Source organism: Wasmannia auropunctata, unplaced genomic scaffold, assembly GCF_000956235.1.
Source record: "Wasmannia auropunctata unplaced genomic scaffold, wasmannia.A_1.0 LD335681.1, whole genome shotgun sequence".
Taxonomy (NCBI): Eukaryota; Metazoa; Arthropoda; class Insecta; order Hymenoptera; family Formicidae; genus Wasmannia; species Wasmannia auropunctata.
This window is the reverse complement of record NW_012027209.1, coordinates 147,620-171,668: the sequence shown is the minus strand read 5'-3', so window position 1 is coordinate 171,668 and position 24,049 is coordinate 147,620. Positions and strand designations below refer to the sequence as shown.

General features: G+C 33.5%; 2 protein-coding genes across 2 annotated transcripts in view; both read right to left on the bottom strand.

Annotated features, from left to right (window-relative positions):
- Nucleotides 1–4,746, bottom strand: part of LOC105456430 (potassium channel subfamily K member 18) — an 18,663-nt gene extending 13,917 nt beyond the window's left edge. The window contains exon 1 of the mRNA XM_011700457.1: nucleotides 4,493–4,746. The gene's annotated coding sequence lies outside the window, so the exon portion shown is untranslated. The remainder of the gene's footprint in view (nucleotides 1–4,492) is intronic.
- The window catches only part of LOC105456431 (potassium channel subfamily K member 18), a 26,042-nt gene that overhangs the window by 1,137 nt on the left and 856 nt on the right, over nucleotides 1–24,049 (bottom strand). The window contains exons 3-7 of the mRNA XM_011700458.1: nucleotides 11,561–11,717; nucleotides 11,345–11,429; nucleotides 10,445–10,638; nucleotides 9,641–9,825; nucleotides 8,951–9,101 (exon numbers count right to left, since the gene is read on the bottom strand). Of these exons, the coding sequence (XP_011698760.1) occupies nucleotides 8,995–9,101; nucleotides 9,641–9,825; nucleotides 10,445–10,638; nucleotides 11,345–11,429; nucleotides 11,561–11,717 (728 nt within the window). The 3' untranslated portion in view covers nucleotides 8,951–8,994. The remainder of the gene's footprint in view (nucleotides 1–8,950; nucleotides 9,102–9,640; nucleotides 9,826–10,444; nucleotides 10,639–11,344; nucleotides 11,430–11,560; nucleotides 11,718–24,049) is intronic.

Below are 24,049 nucleotides of genomic sequence, written 5' to 3'. Positions count from 1 at the left end.
AAAGTAATCAGACAGTGGAAAATCAGCGATTAATTATATGTTATTAAATATAATTTTTTTGTATCAAAATATATAATATTATGTCCTTTTTATCGTAAGTCTTAAATTGTGTGGCTTTCAAAAATTATGGCTAACAATAAGTTACTTGATTTTTATAAAAATTAGTACATTTTTCATCAAATAATGTTTTATTTTTAAAAAACAAATAAGTAATTTAGAATCGACCAAGGAACGAGCAAGGTTTATTTTTATTTTATTTTTTAATAATTTGGGCATGTCTCGCTGTATAAATATGTGAAAATAATATCATTGTAAAACAAGTAAATTCACAATTTATGTCCTCTTTTTTTTGAAGTTTTTGTAGGTAATACGGAGCCTGGTTACAGTGAGTGAATGAGAGGATTAACGGGTTATTATTTTTCTTGCGCTCGTGCGTTAATATCACATCCCAGATTTATTCACGAGAGATATTAAAATAGAAATTATTCAGTGTAAGGCCTGCTTGACTTGATTATATGCAGTATATTAATATAGACGAATAGATTACGAAAAACATCTTTTCGATGGATAAATCTCAAGGCGCTGTATTTGGGGAGACCGGGGACAAAAGTAACATTTTGAATTTAAAGTCTTATAACAGTTAAATTATAATATTTACATTTAAAAAACCTAGATCTTTAGATGTAGAATTTATTTAAATACAAAATTTTCTTGTGTTAAATTTTGTAATGTAACTAGGGAACTTTATTACTGTTTAAACACTATGAGGAATACTGTTACAACTGTCCCCAGCCCCAGGGACGGTTGTATTATATTATTTATAGGTAAACACTTAGCTATTTATTAAGTTTTATGCAATACAATTATTTATAATTATACATATCAATGTTATATGGATATATATAACATATATTTAATAAAATTAATTATAATAAAATAAAAAGAACAAAATTTATATAAAACCGGAAAAAAGCTCTTTTTCTTTCTAATAAGTTCAAATAACATTGTGAAAAAAAAACTTAAATAAAACCAAGCAAATCGGGAGACAATTATAACGCTACAACGCTAACCGTCTCCAAGCATCGATGTTACAATTGTCCCCCAATAATATTTTATAATTCGAAGTAAAGTTTCAAAATAAATATATAGATAAAAATCAATTAAAATATGCAAATCATCAACATAAATGATTACTAAAACCTTTTTAGATAATACGTTATAACTTTACCATTAAAAAACAAAAATATTTTACATTTTGTGCATATAATAAAACTTACTTGAATGAAGAAAGTATTTTTTGTTCCTGCACACGTGCACGTTTTGTGTGAACCGATAAGGAACTAACAAACCAATGTCGGTCTGTCTAATGATTTTTGCCTCACCGCCACATACATATGCTTATTATAGTTTTAAAAATATTCACGATGTTACAATTGTACCCTGTTACTTTTGTCCCCGGTCTCCCCTATGCTATTTAAAGTTATTTTCTCAGATTCGCGTATCGATTTTTGATACTTTTTCCGAGTCAAATGCATTTAACCTGAGAAATGATATCGCACCTAGATATGACCAGACAGGGCATTAGAGAACAGTAAAATTTAATTTAGAAATGCTATTTCATTCCAGTTAAATATTTTATGTATTATTCCATGAATTTATTTATATGTATTTGGCTTGCATTATCCTAGATTGTTATTTCGTTAAACATAGCTGTCTCTATCATATCAAATCGCAAGATTAATATATAAAAATTTCAGACGATTTTGTAAATTAACAGCGAACAATAGACAAACAGCGATAAAGCGATAAACAACCGTAACATATATCGCCAATAACAATCGCAATAACGAAACTAAAAGAAAGGTAAAGATTATGCGTAAAAGTTATTCTTCTTCCGGATAGATGAGAAATAAAGGAGCCATGAGAACTGGTCATTCCAAGTCTAAGACGAAGTAAGACTCTCAGAGTTTAGTATCTTGAGAGTGTCGACTCTCCTGTTGATGGTATTCAACTGGCGAAAATCCTTACACGTTTCTTGAACAGCAACAAGAATTAAAACGAAAACGGGCAATTACAGTATGCTATGAGAAACGATCTGTTTTTATTACTTGCAATTTTCAGGACCTGTTTGTTACTAAAAGTGTGCAAATAGTCTCGAAGAATTATGTACTCGCAGGAGAGCGGTAAATTATCGAAGAATTTATAGAAGACAGAGTGTAACGCAGAAAATATCACGCTTCCTTTTTTTTCTCTTTAATAGATTATATATCTATTATTAATACGAATTTTTTGTGACAAAGATATATTTTATATCACTTTGAAACGATTTAATAATATTTTTCCCTTTGATGATAAAAAAACATTTTGCAAAGTAAAAAATTCGTGCGTTCTTTTCTTTCATGCATCGTCGACACATTTTGTGATAAACTAATACAATATTGTATCCAGCGTATTATATTCTATATAATACATCTTTTCCAAAAAAAAGGAAGAATAGAGAGAATACTTGAAAATTTTATATTGCGCGAATGGAACCAATCGCTTTAAAAGACTCCTTATGCGGTTTCTCGATATAAAGTTTTGTCGAAGAAAAATGAGGTAGAAGAAAGAACAAAGAGGAGAAGTAGCCAAGAAAGGAAATAAAAGGGTCTTACAAAGGAAATACCCAAGGGGGATTCTGTATAGCAAAGTGACAACTATACGCGCTTCGACATTATGAATTATCTGCAGGCTGCAGCAACACCTGCGCTTTTACACAAATTTCACCGACGAGTCGACAGTCGACGCGTAACATTACGTGTGATGAAAATTTCTCCTACAAACTACATTTTTCAAGTACTATCACGTTGCTCAAGCAAAAAAAGCGTATATATAAAAGTTAAATAATTAAAAAACTACATAAAAATATTGAAGGAAGAGAAGAATAAAGGAAATTTTCAAAAAAGGAATTGTGTTGAAAAGAGAATTAAAGTAGAAAATTTGTGTATCAAGAGCTTGTACCTAAGGCGAATTTTATTTCATATACTTGTAGAACACAAGAGGATCAAATTTACTTACTACGCGGCTTTATAATTCGTTTTGAAGCAAAATTTCTTCGAATTTAAAAAGAGAATTTTAAAAAAATACAAAGGAAGAAGATAGGCTAGTTTGGCCAATTGTCAGTTGACGAGAAAACTAGAGCATAATTTGGGGTGTTTAAAGGGAAGCTATTTGGAAGTAAAACGAATTCGTTCGTCGAGAGGAAGTGGAGGCTGCTCGTAAACTCGAAAACTTTTCACGAAATGCGATTTTTCGCTTGCATTCATGCTCACTCATTTGATACATATCTATCGTTTGCTAAGCGAGATGTTAAAAATTTAATGAGCTTCGTGTAAAGCTCGTAATTCTCGAGATGGACGTTAAATGTTGCACGAGGAGAGCCCGCTTTGCTTTCGCCTACGAGAGTAGCTGTCGGGCCGGAAAGACAAACGCTTTTAAATTCGATTTCACTCGTAATTGAATCTCGGCTTTACTTTCGAGAGATGTGATATTTCTTCATGCGCTATATATAAGGAGAAGTGTAAGCGAATGCAAATTTTGCCGAGTGCCACATCAATCTCGCTCGAACAATTTTCGCATGAGGCTCGTCGAGATAAGTATAATCTGTAAACATATTTTTTTTTATTCTTGAAAGAGCCGCGTCATCGCACATTTATTACTGGGAATTAATACACTTATCAAGAAGCAAGGATTAACCTTACTTGGAAAAGCAAAATTGTCTCGCCAATTTTTAATCACGGGTATAGGTAAACGAGAACGCAATACGAGAGAAAGAAAAAGTTTTGCTTGACACACTTCCCTGTTCACATAATGGCGTATATACGTTACACAGTTTTTATGTCACCATTACGGCCAGGTTTTACACTGAATGTTCTTCTTTTCACATATACCTACATAAAGCACACTGCAGTGTTTATATTAGCAATGATTTCTCAACGATTAAGACGAGAATATTTGTTGTTGGTGCTGCATAAAATAATTCCAACAGTAGTGATGAAAAAGCAACTATTTCAACGTTTAGGAAAACTTGCAGAAGGCCATGATTTTATTATTTTGCTTTGTAACATATATGTATATCTTACTCTCTGACTAAATTTCCAACTACAATTTCTTTAAGATGATGTAAAATATGACACTCTATTCACACATCTTCTATATTAAACTTTTCTAAGTTCTTAAAATTATCATAACATCGCTAATAATTTGAGAAAAAAATATTATTCAAAGCTTGAAATAAAGGGGTATAAAACATTCAGAATGCTTTCCTCTATGATGTTCACATTCACATTTCACGTTTCAGTATTTACACGAGCAAAACGAAACGCTAAAAATAATTGCACTACTAATTGCAAAGGAATGCATTGCGATGTTTCTAATTCTAATACGTTGCGCTGATCACTTTGCAAAATACATTTGAAAAATGTATGATTGTTACTCTTTGATCGTAACTTACCACGTTAGCGATTGCTCCTCACTCTTGCTTTTCGCGTTTCCGACGGCGATCCTTAAATTCTCATAGTGATTTCGCGAAACATATCGTACCGCTAAAGTGGAAAAAACCTGTTGTGCCGTTGTTTGCACAATCACGCAGAGTTTCGTAAAATCGCGCTTAGAAGCATCGATTATTCCAAACCACGTTTATCTTTTTGGAAAACCAACGTTCTATCAGCTCGTCAGTCTGCTGTCTCATAATATTTTTACACTATTATATATGCTGTGTGTATATATAATATAGACGTATATATATATATATATATATATATATATATATATATTTATAATAGATCAACGTTCTTTCTCTCTCTGAACGTTGTACGTTAATTCTTTTGTTTGACAGAGAGAAAGAGAATCTCAAGCAGTTTCTAATTATAATTAGTTTATATCACTTATCACGAATCACTTATGTTTCGACATATTCGCGATGTAGCATTTGGAGCACCCGTATCACTCACGTTCGATACCGTCTGACTATGATTGACTCGTATCACTTACAGTTCATGACTATAATTGACTTGCTTACGTCCGATATACCGATGGATAAGTCAACTCAAACAGAACAACTTACAGTTTAATCGTTCCCGAAACAGAGCAAGATCGAGAACATGCTTCTCTCGCTTCACGAAATAAACTTTGAAAGACTGCGAATCTATTCGATATTACTTGTGTCATCTTATTCCTTTGTCGCTGTTTTCTCAAAAAATATGGAGATCGTGATAAATTCATTGTGCTGATGTCACTGATTATTCCGCACTGATTATCATTCGCGATTTACTTAGTTGGTCCACATCCGTTCTCGATTTGCCACGGTAACGGGCATCACTAAAAGAACTTTTGAATTTAAATACGATGACCGCTTCGAATCACGCGTTCATCCTTTACCCTGAGGAATTGTCCCCAAGTATCCCTTATGAAAAATGAACGCTCGACCATTGGACGCGGAGATGATTAATTTTAAGCGCGATCGGGATATAAGAATTGAATATATCACAAATAAAATGAATCGCGCGAATAACTTTTCAATTAATTCTTAAATTCTCCTGGTTTAAAAGACGTTGACAAAAATTTGAAAATTTAAAAATACTTAGAAAAGAAAATTGTTTGCAGACCATATATCTTTTTTTATAATTTCACTATTTTAATAATCACTGATTCCATTATAATGTGGCGAGCTATTATTATAGATCCCTGATGCAACGATTATAAAGATAATGAGAATTTAATTATCTTTATATTGCCCATGGTATAAAAAAATATCTGTTTACAATTAGTAAATTAGTTGACCAAACGTATCACATTACTCACTCTGTTCCAAACTCAAGTTCCATGGCCTTATTTTTCGAGAATTTTTCGAACAAGAGCGACAGCTATTTTAATACTCAATATAAGGAATTAATGCCACTATAAAAAAATCATTATAAAATTGCTACGAAAAATTTGTCAGCGAAGGATAACGGTAGAGAACGAAGCAGCATGCTGTACCGCAAATCTTTCACTGTGTGAAATAAAGATTTCAAATAAAGATTTGTGTTGAGAATCGAGTCGTCGATCATTGAATGCACTATCTCGCTATACTAAACAACATAACTAAATGCCGTCCCGATCGTATTACGCGAGCTCTATCGAACTTCACTCTGTGGACGATGAATGTCCTCGTTCGCGGCCATCTATTTCCGCGCAGATATTCTTCCTTTAGCTAGAATTCACTCCTCGTGCGGCAGATACACTGCAGCAAAATCCAACAAACATTTCCGTAAAACTATATTCCGTCAAAGTTTTCACGTTTAAAACAAGTCTCATGTCTCAACACTGTCTGGTGAGATACGTTCAAACTCGCGGAACTGGTGGATATCGAGCCAATTCCGAACTGTCGGTGGTGAACGATAGAGCACGATTCGACGCTCGGCGATGATGAGCTCGACGAGAGATGTGCCTCTGCTGTCGCCCGGCGGATCGAGATCGCGGCTGTGGTCGAGTTTCGATCGAACAGACGAAGCTAGAAGAAGTCGGGAAATATGTGAGTGAAATGCGAGCAGGCCGAGCCAAGCGACGACAGCGAGCGAGAAACGTACGCCGGCTTTTACGTGCGGACGCACCCCCGTAGTGGCCGCAGGGCGCAGGATCGCTCTCCGATCTCCGTCTCCGGGGGTGGCTGTGGCGCATGGCGCATGTGCGGCAAATGTACAACAAGAACGGAGGCGGGAGGGTCGCATGCGAAAGCGCGTAGTCGCAGCCCCGTTCCGTCGACCTGTGTGTTCTCCTATCCTTTTCTCGCTTTCTCATCCTCTTTTTTTTCTTTTTCCTTCTTATACTTTACCGCCCTTTTTTATTCTTCCTCTCGCATCTTTATAAATGTTTTCTTCGCCTCTATTACGCACGCACTGATGCCTTTTTATTTTCGTTCCGAGATTACATTAATGATGGCGAGAATCCACATTAGTTTTGCAATTGAAAAAACTTGTTTATTTATAGCTAATCTGCTCGTTCACGTCTCTCGTCTGCAAATTTTCTTATCGCGCAACTCAAGATGACGATGCACGCGCGAAACGACGATTAGCATCAGTCGAAAGGCATCAGTTTCCTTTCTTTTCAAGTATACACGATCACGCACATTGATGCTTAAATGACTCAGATATGCTAAATATAGATGAAGTATAAAACTAAGTAAGACTAATTTTTCGAGATTCTGATTTTTAGGAAGATTTATATTTACTCAATTTACGTTATTCTTTCTTTCATGTATACATATGTATCGTTTAATTTACGATATAATAGCAAAATAAATATAAATATAAAATAAGTTATAAGTTTGCAATTGATTTTTTTGTCACAGATCGTCAATTATTCGTTTATTATATTTATTTATTTATTATATTTTATTTATTCTGATTTTTGTTTTATCGTTTATGTATAATATTTCTAAATATCATAAATTCGGGACTGGATGTGAAACGCAAAGAAATCGATGGTTGGTAAACGGGCCAACCGTTTTTAGTACATCTAGATCCGTAGATTCTAACATGCATTATGCATCGTATCTCTTACGTAATATACGTAATCTGAATCTGATTGAAATTTTAGACGATATTCACTCATTTTGATCTGTTGACGACGACGCCACGGGAACATCAAATGATCGACAGAATGATTTCAATCTATATTCCGATAAGAGATACTTAAAATTTTATTTACAATTATATGAATATAAATCCTAGCCACTTTTGCAAATGCTCGATCGCTTCTAGTCATCATAAATAGCTTCACATATCGTAATCGCGTTTCATCCCGAATATTTTCCTTTAATATACCTTTGGTGGCTTTGCGATACTCGATCATGCTAGAGTGTCCTAGACTATGACCTTTTCTTTTGTTCTAGTATTTACACCTGCGTACGTAATGCTTTGTTTAAAGTTTTTACACCTTCTTGCTGTCCAACTCGTATCTACGTCTCCTTCGGTCCTCTATTCTCGATTCGTTTTCTTCTACGCGTAATTTGACAATTACTATTTACAATATACGTAATTTGACAATTATTATTGATATTGTTCATCAAGCATATATATGTATACATATACATTGTATGTACATACATACGCATCTCTCTCTCTCTCTCTCTCTCTCTCTCTCTCTTTCTCTCTTTCTCGCGCGCGCGCGGTGACATATTTGATCTTTATTTACCGTCGATGCGGCAACAAATGATCCGATAAACGGATAAACAAAAAATTCGGATATGTAATTCTAGAAACGATAAAATTTTTGCCGAAAAAAAAGATTTCAAGAAAAATTCTTTTATTCGTTTTGAAAAGCGTAAAGTAAAATTGATGTTTAATGCTTACTTCGTGCTACTTTGGATAATTATTCAACTAAAAACGTTAATTCTGTTTTCATAAAACTTTTCCTTAATCTCTCAAATTAATGAAAGCAAATATCAATCATTCGCGTTTGTGACGCGAAATAGTTGTACAGAATTTATCGTTTACGATCTTTGTCTTATTGTTCTCGCTGTTGTGTACAATGCAACGCTTCTATCCGATCATTCGATCGTACTCGCTCTTCGTTCACTCATGCCTCTACGCCTCGCGAGAGATTTGAAGGAAAGTTCAAAGAGGAGAGAACATCAAAGATATATCTACACGCTACAAACGATTATTCTTTGCTCGTATGGATCATATGTATAGCACAAGCAGTCCCTTTTTACAAAAAATGATCACATGATTTTTAAAATTTCTAATAATATAGTCTCACAACTTTTTAGCATTAGAGTACAGGATGAGTTTTAGGAAAATTAAATTAAATTATAGAGAGAATTAATGAATTACCTTTGATGTTCTCTTCTTTCTTCTGTCGTAAATATTAAAAATCATGCAAGATCAGATTACTGAATGAACGAGAAGAGAAATATTTGCTAACTCACCGATTATATAGCAGTAGTGCAGACTCACAATGAAAACTCGTGCGTCATCTTTCACATCTGAAGATGTATTTGATGATCCGCATTAGGCTACGTATCTTGGCGATTACCTCCTCTTGCATGAGATTAAAACACATAGCGATCAGTGCCATTCCTGAAAATATAAAAAAATATGATTCGATATTTCTGTAAAGTCTCTGTATCGAATATTAGATTAGAGCGTGATTTTAAGCATCGCGGATATTATTGCGCCTGCAATTGTTGCGCGAATTGAAAGCGCTGCACCGCTCGTACGCGGGAGCAATCGAAACGTTTGAAAGCACTTGAATATTTTCTGCGAAAAATCTGCCCGGCAATCGGATATTGATTGAAACGAACTTAATGCGCTCGCAGCATGGAAAGCTGTACAGCAACAGATGAAATCGCGTTGCAGGATTTAAAGCAGTTGATCCCTTTTAAAACGATTGTTTTTGCGTCGCGGCGTTGAGCGTCGAAAATTCTATGACAATCGGATTTCTTAAAAAATTATAGCTATCTATTTTTTATTCCAATTTGCTGTCATCTAAAATACACGAATGATTTTAAACCGAATAATTTTACATGCCTTTAGTCTGTTTTCTGAAAGGAAGCTCTTTTCTTGACTTTTATACATATTAACAATAAGAGACGTGTCATCGTATATGTAAAACTTACCAAGCATCAGGTACATAGAACAGAAGATAAAAGACAAATCGAGACCTTGCCCAGAGTAGATTTTGTCGCCAGGGACGATGTCACCGAAACCTATGGTTGACAAAGAGACGAAGCAGAAGTAAGAACCATCCAACATATTCCAATCTTCCCATATCGAAAACAGAACTGCGCCGCCCCAAATATACCTAGCGAGAGCAGAAAAGTAAAAAAAATGTACTATCAGTTTGGGGTTTGATTTTGTTGCCAGCGGTTCTCCCGAGTTTCCGAGAGAGAAAATGACATCCATTGCAAGTTTAATCGTGGAATGTTAGACTCACAAACTGATAAGCTAAACGTAAGCTAAACAGTAAGCTAAACGTTAATATAGCTCCAAATATAAGGCATTTGTGGAAAATTTCACTTTATAATCTTAATAGAATTTTGATTTGAATTGAAAGGAGATATGGCAAAATTAATTTTCAAATCTAGATTAGACACTTGCAACTTTTTTTAAATTAAATAATGTCAGAAAAAAATGGTACATATATAATATTTTATGTTAATTTTAAAAAGTGATATGTCTGTCTCTCACACACACACACACACACACACACACACACACACACACACATTTTGAAAGTTATTTTACTAAAATATAAACTTTAAATATATACAAAAACGAACTATTCCTATTTCAAGAGAAATAAAATTTTTTGTTATTTTTTTCTTAATTCATTTGTCTATTCTATTGCATCCTTTTTTAAAAATACATATATCTTTTAAAATTAATTGCTCTATTGCATATTTCCCTCGTCAGATACTCACCCCACCATAATAGCGAGACAGAGAGTTAACGGCACCGTGACATGCTGAGGATCGTAACTGTCGTTCTCATCGTCATCGTCTTCGTCGTTCCCGTCGCCTTCGTTAACGCCTGCACCGTTGTCGTCGTCTCTAGGCAAAGTTTCTTCTGCATCCAAGCTCGACGTATCTACTTCCCCGCCATACGTGCTTACAACCTACAGACAAACTTTCTTTAAATCGAAGGTCAAGCGTGGAGCATGGAAGCCTGAGCAAGGTGTTGGTGCTTAAATATTTATAAATTATGTATTTTGATAAGTAAACTATAATATTTAACAAAACGAACGTCTTGACCTCAATTAGGTTATCTTTAGGGCAAATAACAAATTACTCATGAAATGATGAATGAAGACGAAGGCAAAGTATGTCAAATACGTAAGATGAAATGAACAAAATTTAATTTGACTGAATTTATATCATATCATTCCGGAGGAACTCATAATTTGTTGTTTGCGCTAAAGATGACCCAATTGAGGTTGAAACATTCGTTTGGTTAAATATTACAGTTTACTTATCAAAGTACATAATATAAATATTCTTGCTCATCAGTAGGCTTCCAAGCTATTTTATTTATGCAAAAGCCAAGAGACAAATATTATTTTTCTTTAAATATTCTCTATGTGTGATACCTCTCGAATATGACATATATCCCAAATATCAGGATTCGCTCGTAGCAAGATTAATGTGATTTCAACATTGAAACATTTGTTTTAGCCTGGTCTTTATTTTGGATTTTGGATATCGGAGATAATTCTAAGGGATTCTGTATGTGAAAGCCCTGCACTTTACCGCATCACAATGTTACTTCCTTAGAATGCAATCGGATTCTAATTACTGCAACGGTTGCAGCGGAGCGTCGCTTACCTGCCATCGATCTCTTTTCACAGCAGGATCATTGGATATCTCCGACGCTCTCGCGCTTGTCGCATCGTATGGTCTTCTTCGACATCTTGAAAAATCGATCGTGATTAACTTCGACGATGACGGTTTTAAAACTTTTAAATCTGATCTTAGTTATACTGAAAAGGATCAATTAGAGAAATGTGACACACTTTTGTGAAGAGCATGGAACGATCTTACTTGCACAAGCAACAGCGGGCGTAGGTCCATTTGAAGCTTCTGGCCAGAATGTCGCCGATATTGCTGAGATACAGGAGGAAAAGTGGCATCCCTATTATTGCGTACACTATAGTCGCGACTTTGCCCCATTTTGTCCTGGGACAAATGTTGCCGTAACCTGCGCAGTAAACGAGAACGCGGCAAGTGAGTTTATCGACGAGCTCTTCGTTGCTTCGTCTCGCGGGTTCTATTTCTTGCTTCATCCATCCCGTGTATGTGAGCTGATTCATCTTTTATTAATTTATTGCCCACGGTGTTTTCGGCAAGAAACCCCTAACATCGTGTTGGGTCCGAATTATTAGTTAAACGAATACACGTGATTAAAATATTTATTTATTCTTAAACAAGAATTACACATACCGAATGTCTGAATTCACTTTCATGATTAAACAAGAATCTCTTAAATGTACGAATTCTGTTAATCAAAAATCTTATCACGTTCTCAGAGCAATTTATTTTGACAAAAAGGCGTAAGCTGGATAATACTTATATTCTTAGATTACTTCTTTACAAAGTGCCATACTTAGGCTATGTTCGAACAGCGCGCTATCCTTGTTTTACATCTAATGAACGAAAAATAAAGACAGAATAATACAATGGCGTTGGTAGCATGTTTTTTCTTTCTTCGAAGTCTTATTAGTGCGGATTAAGCACTTATTATTGCTTGGCCGTAGCTATGTAACTCTCTGTTATCGTAGTGATATTCATATAAAGAGCGGCAATTCTAATTCCTTCTAATCTTTCTAATAATTCAACCGAACGTTGTTTCAACAGACATACCCGTGAAAGTTTGACCACGTGTGTTATTAAAAATTTCAGGTTTATCTCGTGAAATATATAAACAAGAGGAATCTACTCGGACATTTTCATGTTTTATAAGGTGGCGAAACGTGTTTCATAAAACTGAGCAAGTAAAAGTGTTTAAAAAGAAAGAAAGCACCGCGAAATTTCCTATCTGCGCTTTCATAAAGTGTCTCTTCTATTCGAGCGCTGAAAAAATATTCGCCGATTTCCTGCGACAAGATGATTTTCCGCGGCATTAGAGGAAATTGCGCGAAGCGTCGCGAGGAATTAACAGTGTCATTTGAATTCATTGAAATAAGCTATTGAATCGTATTTGTTCGCTTTCTTTGCTTTCTCTGAGAATTCGGCTTTATTACTTTAATCTCTTTATAGAAATAGATCCTTTCCTTCACTATTAATATATACATAATAATCCGAAGCAATTTACCGAAGACCGCAATTTATTGGCGCGATCCATTCATCGAGCGACAACTTTGATGATATTTCTGCATTTTTAGTCTCCATTTCGGACCATTTATCATTCTCAAAAAGAGAAAAAAATGTTCAACAAGCTCTAGTAGTCTAGTGCCAAAAAAAATCATCGAATTGAAGCGCAATATCAGAGATGAATCGAAGCATATATATATATATATATATATATATATATATATGCTTTGAAATCAAGCACGAGTCACCGTGAAATAAAACTTGTTCAACTGCATTTTTTTCATATACGTACGTACATACGTGCACCCAAATATACGCGAAATAAGAAAGTACAATAAGGGAACGTGACGCAAAGATATAAATTCAGAATGATTTTTCAAGAATATCACATGTCGAATTTCAGCTTCACAATCCTCACAGGCAAAATGGCCGGTTTCGCGAGATGCGAGACGTGGACACTTTATTTTTCCATTTCTTGGATAGTCTCGAAAGTCTCAGAACGACAGCCACGATGTCTCTTCTTACCGCGATATTGTGTTAAACAGCCACTGCGCGACATGCACACACAATTTACATTTTGATAAAAATTAAGACTTTCAAAAACCTGATACACCCGCACACACTTTAATTGTGAATAAAAAGTTACTACGGTTAAACGGTTATTACTAAATTTACATAACTTTGTAATTCACGTGTCCTTCCTATTAGCATTAGAATTATATATATATAATCGAATGTAATTTTTATGTCAAATCATAACTTGTATACTTATAATTTATTTTACATTCATATTACTGTTCAAACTTGCTTGTTTAATAACATTTTGTTATTTCTGAAAAAATTAAGAATTGTGTAATTTTTCCTTTTCTTCTTTCCCTTTGACATTTCTAGTATAATTTTGCATTTTGTAAGGAGGTGGCACGGAGAAGGAAGCACCGATCTCGTTAATTCTCGAGAATCGACACTCACGCGATTTATTTTCACAACCGAGACACATTATAGTGGACGCGTCGCTCGACGTCCGATCGCGCGGACGCGTCTTTTAGCGACGATAAAACGGCGGCGCGCCCGATTGTAAATGACAGCGCTAAAGCCTGCAGTAAATGGACGCGTTTAAAGCTATGTCTACGCGATCTCTGTGAATATCCTACACTCACGATGACGTTTTATGACGTTTTATGACACGCGAGTTCTGCTCCTTTCGCGCCGAAAAGGACTCCGAGATTTACGCGCGGAAAATAGAAACGCTTGAGTCCATTCTTGCTTTATACTCATATATCTGATTTAATACAACGTTTAATTTTAAGCACTCGCACTCAAATATAGAGTCTTCTTCAAGTCTTTTTAACATTGCAAATATGTTTTTAGTGCAAAAGTTCAAAATCGACACATAATCTTGCATGTATTGTTGTCAATTTACTTTGCCGCTATGACGTTGATTGGCCATCAAATCGTATGAAAAATTTCGTCAATACACTCGAAGCGGAAGATAAAAATCGAGATATTGTTATAGCTGTGACAATTTATAATATCTCCTCTGTATTTCTACTTTGAGTGCGCGAGTTGCGCTCGTTCACGTGTAAATGGAGATGATGTGTCATTCACGCGTCATCCATAAAAATCCTCTTGCGCAATTCGGAACGGAGCCGAAGGCAGGGTCGTGTCGCGAAACCGGCAGCATGCCGATGCAACATCCAAAACTCTGTACGGCGAAAAGTGTCGAAAGAGATTTTCCCACGCGTCGACTAAACGACGTATGCCGCGCGTTACGGATGGCTTTTGCTGCTCGCAGCGACTGATTTTTCAGCGTCACTTTTTAATACGCGTGTCCGCGAACGAATGAGCGGAACACTGACTTTGTTAATCCATTCGAGAGATATAGCGGCTCGTCGATACAATTTTTTTATTCATTTTTCCAAAACTCTATTGTTACAAACAAAAATAGAAAAGAGAAGAAGCGTAACTGCAACGTGATGCTATGGTTATTGCAAGTTAATTATAACTATAATCCATATCGTAAATATTGATGAATGCTATAAACACAGCTATTTGCGCTAATTTTATGATGAGGTAGTTAGAAATGTAATATCCAAATAAAATAAAATATTATTCCATTGTATATGTATATAACACATCAAAGTTATATAGTAAGTTGTTGTTATTATTAAGATAATATTATACATTTTTTTTTTATTTTACAAAAGAAATTAAATGAAACGGATTACGTAACGAAGTATAATTATCAATTTTTAATGATATACAGACTTCAGTGCTCTATCGTAATTAAAATGTTGCACAAATTACGATATATATATATATATATATATATATCATACCAACTTGTACCATCTTTCAACATTAGGAGGATTAAAATTCCGAGAGAATTTCCCCTTAAGCGACCACAAATGAAGATGTTACTTCTATAATGCCGCAAACTCCATTTTACTTCATGTTAGTGTACGAACCTTTGAAGTTAAAGAAGCAGAAAAAATTTAAGAGAGAGATTGTAAAAAAACACAACGTGCCTATTAAATAAAGACACGCTTAGTACTTGAATATTCTATACATATATCCTCTAACTTTGCTTCTTTCATTCTAAAATGCGAAGAAAAAACGGAAAAAGAAAAATGGAATGTTATTATTATTCAAAATTAAAATGGTGCTTGTATGTACATCATACATTTTTCTCATAATAATCAAAATGTATCGAAAATGATTTTACAAATTAATAAAAAGGATAATAAGTAAAAGAATATATGTATCGTACAGAAATTAAATGTAGATATTTGTATGCTTCAAATATGTTAAACAAATAGGAAATAATTGGTTGCATTTTGATAGGAACATTTTTTATTATTTTTGAATCAAAAACATGGGAACAAAGTTCTTCGTACAACTTTAGACCCACCCTATGGACAATGTAATATGCGCACGTTTCATAGTCGGAAATGAAAGCGGAAATAATGGGCCATGCACGCGAAAATTAATGTCGTGTTATACGAGTCGACGAATGCTAGTACATAAAACCACTGCGCATATATAAAGTGTTCCAGAAATTTTGACTCTATTTTTAATGATATTGACAAATAATTTTCGATAAGATAAGATTCGATATTTTCTGAATTTATGTATTGAGATATTATGTATTGAAAGTGAAATATTTAGATCTCTAAGATGTAATTAAATGTAACTATCTTATAAAATCTTTAGTCTTATTTTAATTCAAACGATTGTTATCTTGATAGAATTTTTATTCTAAATTTAATTTTGATGTAGATTTCCAAGATATAAAAATTTTTTTATATAAAAATGTCTATTTTTAATTGTGGTCGAAATTTTTTTAAGACACCGCGTATAAAAGTCGTAAAACATTAAAAGCTTATCCGACTATATCAACTGCCCTTTTGATGGCTGTAATAAAAGCGATCAAAAGCGATATAGTGTAAATATCAAAAATAATTCGAGACCTCTTTTGGTACACTAAAATATTAAATTTTAAATACCTCAGACAATTGTTTCTTCTACAGATAACTTTTATAATATTATCTACCAGCGCATTTCAACAATTATGAAATTCTTGTTTTATTGACCGATGTGAAATATTAATGATTATATCGTATCAATTTTTTCAATTTGTATTAGTTTCTGCACAAGAATATCAATTATCGAATGCGAATTTGATATCTAATAAAGAATGATGTTTTTTTTTTTTTTTTTACTAACTTTGATAGAAAATTCTACATCTGTTTACATGCGTTTACTTGTAAACGGAAGATCTTACAGAAACGATCAAATATTCTTTTATCCAAAATTCCGATACGATCTATTTTGACTGCAATTTTCTGTGACTTCTCTCTTCAAAAGATTTTATCTTGAAAGATAAAATTGTATTTCTATAATAAAATACGCGCACGAGACGTATAGAAAACGACTTGTACGATGGAAATTTCTATGCCTGTCATTTATATTTTATCGCACTGATAAATTAAGTTTGACTATAGTTCAGAGGGAGAGGGAGAGAGTGAGAGAGAGAGAGAGAAAGAGAGAGATAGAGAGAGAAATAGGAATGCAATAATGCAATATACAGTCGTTGGCAGAGGTTGTGCGACTAGTTTTAAACACGCGACATGTTTAAAATTTACATAAAAATTTTTATACGTTTTCCGTGAAGAGAAAAGTCTTTTACAATCTATGAAGAGATTATTCTTTTTGTTTGTATGCAGGCCTTTGTATAAAAATTCTCCAAACTTTTCTAACGCATTTAATAAAGTTTATTTTTATCAAGACGCGTCATGATAAGAACAATTGATGTTTTACGCCTGTCGATTTTTACTGATGAAAGGAGAATAAAGTGAGACGTGCGGGCAGCAAAAATATGAGCTATTATTGTTCGCCAGAGGGTGTAAATGATGCATTTACGAGCTATTTTTTATCGTCAGCGGGAAAAAATATATAGGTCATATTACAAGTTATTTAGAAGACTTCTCTCGTTTTACGGACTTTTATAACAAAGAATATCACACGTACACGCGAGAGAATCGCAGAAATCGACCAATGCGCTCTTTTATCATCAGTTTTTGGGAAGATTTGGCGGAGCGTGTAAAATATGACTGAAATTCGCGAGCATCCTATATAAAAGCAATTGAGTGTGCTACGACTGAAGCGTGTGTGCATCAAAAACTGAGAGAGACAGGAAGCTCTCGAGCTACGGCAGAATGGAACAGCGATACGAATGAATCGAACGAGTCCCAAGTTTATCGACAAGCTATGTTGCGTATCGCCGTTGACATTTGACTTTCCGGCCAGTTTGCGCGTACAACGTTTTTCCCCGGCGCGGCACGGCGTCCAATCATGTACGTACATAACCCGGAATATTGCATTATATGTATGCATGCGGTTTTCTTTAACAATTTGTTAAACGTTAAAAAAAATTCTAGTTGCATTTCTGCAAACTCTGCACACACGTTATTTGGATCGTGCACATTGAATTTATAAAGCCGACTGTTGTCGAGTATAACGACAGTTTTCCACGGCGACGTTATGTAAACCTGGCGACCAGGTTATTATTGCCAAACCTAAATCCATCACTAAATGAATAACGATACGTTATACGTCGGCATTACGATCTCAAACTCAATTAAGAGCCGATGGTATTTATAGAAACGTCACCCAATTTCACCGATGATAAAGTTGAAGTTGAAGTTTTTTCCGTCGTCAATACATGCAAAAGAACTATTTCCCCTATTCATTATTATAAATATCGATTTCGTCGCGTTAATTATGTAATCTCGGAAACGGCGAGTGTTAACAATTCAGTATAAAGTGTAGTAAAAGCACTTTTACACCGCATTAATTTTCCTAAACTATCCTAACTAAGGCATCGCGAAAAGAGTAAATTCTTTGAAATTAAACTTTTCTTAATTCTTGAATTTTAATTTAAAGTTTAATCACCAAAATATTAATGTTGAATATTAAAATCAGTTTTAAGGTCGACAGAAATAAATTTAAATTGGATACATACACATGTACTTATAATTAATAAAATATCAAATTTGTAATGTTGCGCTTTATTGAGTCTTAATTTGAAATTGCAAGAGATAAATGGGAATATATTTTCAGACCATTTCGCGCGCATTCACGCGTAAAAGCTTCCATGCTAAATGTACGTCAGGGATGTGCATTTAGTTTTAGTGGTGTACATGATAATACTAAAGCGCTGATAACCACGTTGTGAAGCATTGCGTGCGCCGCCAGCGATGTTTATCATTTTCACTAACTGACAATTTTGGCAGCCGAGATCGCCCGATTTTATCCTCTTTTGCTTCCATAATGATTTACTGCAACATGCCACAACATAAATTACGACATGATATATGCACTCGTCATATCACTCGTTTCCATTCGTAGCGATTTATTATAAGTATGTTTAGGCAGTACATGAAACAGATTGAATTATGGCATAATAATCTTATTATTTTAATTGAAATAAAATAGTGGCATATAGTTGTTATTATAATTAAGTTAATATCAATAAATTAACACAATTTGACATAACAGAGTGGAACGAGAGAGATTTAAAATAAAAAAGATTTAGATAATTTCGCAAATACTTAAAAGTTATTCTCGGAACTACGGATGATTGATATACAGGAGATGATTAATTACAAGTCCCAAATGTCAAAGCGTTTCGTTCATATCAATACGGACATAGTACGTACTATCGGCATAACGACATGCTTGTCTTGCCATGCACGTAACAGATATCACGTATGAGACATATCAGGGACATTAGTCCGTTCAGGTCGGGCCTCCGGCCAGGGAATTATTGGCGATTAACCAAAAATACAGAAACCGATATCCCGCTGATACTCGACGTGCGTACCTACATTCGTTATTTCTCCGTCTCGAACGACAAGGGCAACCGACGCGACAGTGTCGTCGCATATATGGTTGACGATCAATTATCATGAGGATTAATCGCGGGAGGTTTCGTTGCGGCATCAATTTATCGGCTTGTCAAGAAGTTTAACGGCGAAATGATTCCCTCTGAAAATTAATTATGCCCGTTGCTGGTGATGTCGGACAATCGCTGTCGCGCTTGATTTATATCGCATTATGTTACAAACTATCTTTCATTTCCTTGTGATACTACAACTATTAGAAACTAGCCAGAAACTCTCGATAATCTGAACGATGAGCAAAAGTGTCGATCAATACCTGTAATATCCAAGCAGATTATCAATTTTTCCATCTTTTTTGTTTTTGATATAAAGAAGACAATTGAAAGATGCAGAAGAGTGTTTCGTTGAGTATATCTAATCTACAGTTAAGTTGTTTTGCATGGCAAGTTAATCTGGAATCGACATACCAGAGCAACCTAATCTGCAACTTTTATCATTTTATTTAGTATATTTTGATATATTGTTTGTACATTTGAGTTCATATGGAAAATATACTGTAGAAATTGTTAGAAATTAAGAATATTGCATAAGAGATTTAATATTCCATTTTTTAAATAGTCCTCTAATTATATTTTTCATAAGTTTCTTTCATGTTGAGATCCCGAAACTTTATTGATACCTACTCTTTAATAAATTAGCCAAGAGCTTATTTTAATTGATTATACTTTGTAATTTGATAGTATTAAAATTAAAGAAAAGTATAAAAGTATACAAAATATAATAATGTGTTATTTCCTTGTTTTTAATTTATTAAATGAAACGCAATCATTTCTTGTAAGGATTACTTAATTATCGATTATAGTAATTCGCGTGATTAATTTTCACAATTCGATAATCTAACGATTCACGTTTGTTTTTAAATTGTATCGAGGCGACGGTATTTTTACTCGAATTCCAGCAAATTTAAGTAATACCGTTTTGTCTTTGTAATTATTCTATTATTATTCTTCTTCGAAAATACGGTTATTTTATATAAAACATTTTATGTTTTATTTTTGACAGAGTTCTTGTTCACTTCGAACGATGCGACATCGTGACCGCAATTTAAACTTTCGTCATTGTATAACCTTGTGCCGCATAATTTATATTAAAGTTTAAAATTAACAAAAAACTTTTAACAAAATGGTAAATTGTATTCTTTAAGTGGATTAAGAAAGAATAAAAAGTTATTTTAAAAATGTGCTTCTCAATATGTTAGCGTTTGTTTAAATTCCTGTTTATATATTTAACAAAATGATAGTGAAATCACTAAAGCCGATATTCATAGTCGATTCTTATATTTAAAATCGGTTTAAGATGTCATAAATCAATCACAGAGTCGTAAGTATTAGCATATTAAGACGTTATTTAAGACATTACTTAAGACAATCTCAAAATAAAGATTGATTATGAATATCAGCCTGAAAGACTTCTTCAACTTTGGCAGAAAATATCTGGGAAACAAATTAAGAGAGAGAGAGAGAGAGAGAGACTACGTTTTAGGATCGAACTGTCGCTTCACGTTTTCAAAATTCGAGATCGAGACATGTAAAGTCAATCGATTACTAATTTGACGACATTGACCGCGTTTGTGGAAATATTTGAAAAGCTTTTAACAGCGTTATCTTCGTAAAATAATAAAGCGAGCATGTTTTCATATTTAAAGAACGTTTCTTTCTGTATTTGCAAATGTAGAATTTAATCGAGAAGAGGAAGTTTGATAAATCAAGATTCTTCTATAGCATGAAATTTTTCTATTATAACGCTTGAATATTTCACAAAATCATAAGCACATCAGAGGCGGTGTAATATATTTTTCAAGAATTTCTTTACGTTATAATTCGCAAAGTAAAAATAATTGACACAGTGAAAAATAAATGCAATTAATGAAACTACGCAATGTGCATTGAGCATGTTTGATTTAGTACTCGCATTTCAGATCATTAATTATTGCAATTAATTGATATCCGTAAAATGGATATCAGAATGGATGTCTTTTGTGCAAGATCCTGCACAATGTCATTGTCAAATATTACGACTATAACACGTTCAACAAATTAACTACTAACTTAGCTTAATAAACGCTAAAGAAATTAATTAATTGCAAAGCGGAACGTCGATCGTTGATGCGGTGACCATCAGCGATGTCCTTGCGATGAACGAACGAATGAACGAGTAAGCGAGCTTCCTAAGGAATCGAACGATCAACGCGCGTTAATTAATTTCCGACCTAACGAAATCCTTGGCAGTCCGCAAATTCATCGTCACGGAACACATCGTAAACGTACAAGTAATTTTCGGTAGCGATTCGATTCCATGAAGGAATAACCATCTCGGATATGAGGGAAATACAGGAAATACGGTCGAGCGATATTAAATCCAATTTCGCGACTTTTATCAAGCGCTGCTCTCATCGCTTTTTGTTAATTACGGCTGATTATCAATGTTGATTAACTATGCTATAAGATGATAAAAACAGTGACATTTGAAAAAATTAATAACGGAAAGCCGTGATTTGTGCAATTAGCGATTAGCTCCTTAAAAATCAATTAAATATAAAAAAAACTTACATTACTTAACAAATAGATTTTAAACACTTTCAATTTTTTATTAACATATATTATATGTATATATATGTATATTGATCTGTATTAACACACATACACACACACACACATTTATATATATATATATATATATATATAACATTGTTAAGTCGTTATTTTAAAGTAGATGAATAATCTTTGATATACAGTTTATCGAAATCTTGTAGAAAGGATACTAATTTATTTATTTATTGATGCAGTATCATGAACTGAATTGCGTGAAAGTTTAGAATTAATTACTAATGTGCAATTCATTGATTTATGATTGCATTTTACGAAGAGCATCATGCTTCATCGATATCGAATATTTCGTATCGTTAATTAATTCTATGTTAATCCGAAACGACCAACATAGCATTGTGCCAATTATCGAAAACAGCGCGGATAATGTCGAAGACTGAAAATAATTATCATCGTGCGCGCGCGTACAAATGAATAAAATTTGCGTTCCAATTCATGCGCAAACCTCCAAAATAGTGTTTCAAGCACAGGTATCAATATACTATAATTGTCAGTATTATCAAAATGCAATAAATCTGCGAACGATTATCATCGTGGTGAACCCCATTAAAGTTATATAAATTATCAGTGGTTTAACTACACATAGGTGTGATAGGTGTATTATAATTATTTAATGTTTATTATACTAGCTATCAAATTATTATACAATAGTACTTGTGTCAATTTTATATATCAAAATATAACCCTCAACTGGAGCTCGGGTGTAGTACACCCAGAGGTTGTATATAATGAATGCTAGGCATTTACAAACCGTAAGGATAAGGAGGAAATCGAGTAGGGGCTAAAGAAAGTTTAATACTCTCATTACTAATTGCCCACCACAGCTGTTTCCGAAGGTCAACAGAAAATTTTCCAAAATCACAATTCAAAATCGGGAAATACAGAGTGCTCAGCTGAGAGATAACATTAGTATTTACTACAAAAATATTGACTTAAAATAGATTTACATTAACAAGACTAAATATTTTAATAAAATCAAAAATTCGTGGCCGTGAATATATTTATGTATTTCCAATTTATGCGGTACTCTTATGAAATTCTTTTTTCGTAATTTCGTCGAATAATCATGATTTATACTCTTTGCGCACAGAGCATACCAATATAATGTTAGCACGCACAATGCTGAGAACAAAGCCGCCATCACGTTAAAGTCATTAATATCACTTTACCCTTTCATTGCCGTGGCACCGGAAAATGATAAATCCTACGTCTCAGGATAATACTATTCGTGGCCTGGACAGATAGTGTAACTATTCGTCGTTTCATATTGATTTTTCTATGATAATTTGATTTCCTTTGACGTATTAGATCGCAATAGACTGAGGCGAAAAACAAGAACCTGATTTTTGTAATAATCGTAATAAATAAATGCAATTTTTGTAATACACGAAAATCAATAACAAAAAATGTACAATTTTGTTATTAGTTTATTTTAATATGTGATAAAATCTTGATTGTTCTCAATCAATTAATCAATGGAAAAATTCATTACTTTTGTAGGAAATTAAAACTAACAGATTTTCATAATATTATATTTCTATTTTTATTTAATTTATATTTATAGCACTATAAAGATTAATTTCTATATAATGGAATCGTGTTTTTTTATAAATATATTTATAAATAAATAGGATAAGAGTCACTATCATTTATGGGATAAAAGTTTACTATAGTCATTTAAATAAACAATTTTTATATTAAGATTTTTCTTATAAGAGTTTCTGAATAAAAGCGTCTAATACATGAAACTAATGCAGGAAACAGAAAAAAACCATTATGAGATTAACAATTAATCAATAAAAATAATAAGAAGATAAAGTTGACAGAAAATATTTCAGCTACGCCAATATAATAAATATAAATAAAGCGACCAATTTATTTTACAATTGATATAAACCAGAATAAGTCTGTTTTTTTGTTATCGAATGAATAGAAGAACTTAATTTTTTTGTCAGATTTTCACATCACGCACACGCGCGCAAGCAAACATGGCAAATTAATTAATAATTTTGTAAGTTTTAACTATTACATGCATTCTAAATATTTCTAACATAAAAATATTTGAAATAGGAAAAAACTAATAGATGTAAATGGTCACCGGATTCTGACAAATATTTTTATTGCTCTCTCTCTCTCTCTCTCTCTCTCTCTCT